This window comes from Pygoscelis adeliae, unplaced genomic scaffold (genome assembly GCF_000699105.1).
Source record: "Pygoscelis adeliae isolate BGI_AS28 unplaced genomic scaffold, ASM69910v1 Scaffold154, whole genome shotgun sequence".
NCBI lineage: Eukaryota > Metazoa > Chordata > Aves > Sphenisciformes > Spheniscidae > Pygoscelis > Pygoscelis adeliae.
The window spans coordinates 1,376,490-1,379,557 of NW_008825113.1; the positions used below are offsets into that span (position 1 = coordinate 1,376,490).

General features: G+C 46.4%; 1 protein-coding gene across 1 annotated transcript in view; it reads right to left on the minus strand.

Annotated features, from left to right (window-relative positions):
- The window catches only part of ATP5O (ATP synthase, H+ transporting, mitochondrial F1 complex, O subunit), a 5,622-nt gene continuing 2,554 nt past the window's right edge, over positions 1–3,068 (minus strand). Inside the window, exons 3-7 of the mRNA XM_009328022.1 lie at positions 2,917–3,027; positions 2,394–2,523; positions 2,170–2,282; positions 485–571; positions 1–180 (exon numbers count right to left, since the gene is read on the minus strand). Coding sequence (XP_009326297.1) covers positions 67–180; positions 485–571; positions 2,170–2,282; positions 2,394–2,523; positions 2,917–3,027 — 555 coding nt within the window. The 3' untranslated portion in view covers positions 1–66. The remainder of the gene's footprint in view (positions 181–484; positions 572–2,169; positions 2,283–2,393; positions 2,524–2,916; positions 3,028–3,068) is intronic.

Here is a 3,068-nt window from a genome sequence, read left to right on the forward strand (position 1 = left end):
TTCAAGAAGAAATAATTTTATTGTTTCCATCTGACAGGTTTCACCGTGAGCGACAAGGACAGCTTGCTAGACAGTCTCTCTCATGATTTTGGTGAGTTTCTGGATCTTTGACCTTGTTGACATGTCCACGTACTTCTCCCCGATATTGACAATCATGCCACCAAGGATTGACGGATCAGTCTAAAGAAGAAATATTGAACAGAAAATCTATTAGCAAAAATTTGTTAGCCTAGTATACAATTTTTACACTAGTAAAAAAAAAAAAGCTTTTAAAAGAGCCTTAAGATAACTTTGCAGTCACTGTATTCCAAAGTTAAAGTTTTAGTGATTAAAGCATCATCAGATCTACAAGAAAGCACGGAACTATGTAATATAGCAACTGGGGTCAGTAAAATGATTTTTTTTTTTTAAAAAGATAAGAGAGGCAGAAGCCCAGCTTAACATGAACTTGATGAGATTTATTTACAAATCATAAAATCCAGACCTTGGTCTCCAGCTTTAAGACCTCTCCCTTGGCCAAGAATCCACTCAGAGCACTTTTTAGCTCAGTAAGGTTGGCATCATCCAAGGGCTGAAAAATATGAACAGAAGGAAAATGAAGGACTTGAAAATATTCAAATGATGTAACGAGAACCCTAATTTTCTATTCAGATTCCTCTAAAGACAGACAATTCCACCAGGAAGGCAGATTAAGCAGCCTTCTTAATCTGAATATTGGGAATACCCAAAGGACAGCACAGAAACAGCAGTCACTTTGTGCCCTCCTGATTTCATGAAACATTGTGTTATTTGTGCACATATTCCCAGCAAAAGTTCGATGCTGACATCTTCAGATGGCAAGTGTGAGGAATCCATACTTGCCGAAGTAAGCACTTGATGGAAAACCTCGAGATCTGCCTCACAGCAGCGTTCAGGCTGTACAAGGAAAGATTAATTTTGCTGCTTCTAACAATTAAGATCATCAGCTTGAGAAGAAACTCAGTTTCATGTAAAGCACTGGGCAGTGACTGAGGGAGGACACCGGCGGCGAGCTCCCAGCCTGCTGCAGGCTTGCAGAATGCTCCTGGCTATAAGTACACCTCCCTCCATCACCACGGAAGAACTCTGCATCCCTGTGGGAGAGACACTGTGAATTTGTCCTTGCTACCCCTACAAGTCGCTTGGATGCCACCGAGATAGAAACAAAAGGGACTTCACCGAAGAGTAGAGGCTTTGTGTTACTGGCAATTTAAGTAATTTCTATTTAACAGCCAAAAGAAACTACCAACAACAAAAAAGCAACAGGAAAGTAACTCTACGTATGAAATATTTAGGAAAACTTGCAGAAAGGTTTGCACAGGCTTGTGAGTCCGCACGTCCCTGAAGGCTACCAACTAGACTGACAAAATCTGTGCTCACGGCCTACAGGGAGCCAGTTAATCTGAAGCGGGTCAGTCTCTTTATTTACTCCAGGTGGGTAGGGCTACAGTGAACTGCCTAAGTGCTACGCACTGACATGACATACCTAGCTGACCAGCTTCCCGCTCTAACAGACCTGGGCACGGATCCATTAACGAAGAAGTTACTGCAGTGCCAGAACCACCGTGCCTCCAGCCTGACGTTTACAGCTCATGGAGACACCATCTTCCCTCTCACCTTCCTGAGCACCAGCCAGACTTGCCTGTCCACTACTTCTGGAAAAGCCTTCCTACAGTTTCAGAGTTAGCCACTTGTCCCGATTAATGCGGGTGGTGAATTAGGTAGCTGCTCCCCGCGAAGCACAGCACCAAGCACCACAGGCATTCTCAATCCTATCAGGTATCTGCCTTGCTCTAGCTAATAGCTCACCTGTTAGTTCTGACCTGATCTGTACGATCCTGATGACAGAAATAAGAACAGGGGCAGCTGTACCTACAGACCAGGCTGACTTTTATCAGCCACTGGGTTCACACACTGGAAGGAAAGATGTTACCTGTTAAGCTGAAGCGGAAGGAACAGGTTTAATTTTTGACCAATAACTGTCGGATATCAAAAATCTATTTGCAGAAAGACTTTCATCTTGGCAGAGGCGAGATATTTCCTCCCTACTCATATAGCAGGTACTTAAACTACAGAGCGCAAAATTAAGCTAAGGAAGTTTGCCTTTTATACCGCTACCTGTTAAGCTCGATCTAGAGGTACCTAACTCACCTGTGCGGTGGTGATGGTGCACAGCACTTCTCCTCGGTATGCGCTCATGATCTTCCCGAACGCAGAAACAATGCCTGGAGTGTAACGCAAGCGACCGTTTTCTGCAAGCAAATCTGGAAGAGGTAGACATATCGCTTTAAAGCACCCACTAGAAGCAGATTTGTTTAGCTACCAGTAAAAACAAGTAGCCTCAGACGTTTTTCAGGATTCACATGGTTACTCACTCATCAGGTTGACAGTAACAGGGGACATCTTCTCTTTTGCCAAAGCATCATTCACAGCTTTTTGTTTAACTGCGCTCTTGGTATGAGGGTTCATAACAACACTGGACAGCTTGGGGTCTTTCAGAAGAGTCTAAGAGAATACACAGACATGGTAAAGACCAGGAGTTTTCCAGGCATCACAAGGCCTAACTGGACTACCCAAAGCAGGGAACATGGCTGTTCACTGAGCACGAATAAAGGGGTCAGAAGGAGATGGGAAGCGAAATGGTAGCTCCAGGTATAGCTCATTTACAGTAGGTTTCTTTTAGAGCTGATGCTCCTCCTGCCTCCCGTATCGCTTCCAAGCAGCTTAACAGTGGGGGCGCAGCGCAGACAGCGGGCATACCCGGCCAGCTGTACCTGGGAGTCCCACAGCGTGCAAGAGCCGGGCCCACCTCCCTCCTAACAAGAAGCAGCAGGCGAGCCCCACCGCCCCCAAACCCTAAGGCGAGCTTAGGCAAACGCGGGCTGGAGAATACCTTACCCATACTCGGCTCAGCTCCTTCTCTACCTGCTCCAGCTTCTTCTGCTTGGTGGCGGCAGAGTACAGCGCGGTGGCATAGCGCCCTTCCAGCCCGTACACCTGGATGGGGGGCTGGGGGCGAGAGAGCGGGCGGGCGCTGAGAGCGGCCCAGA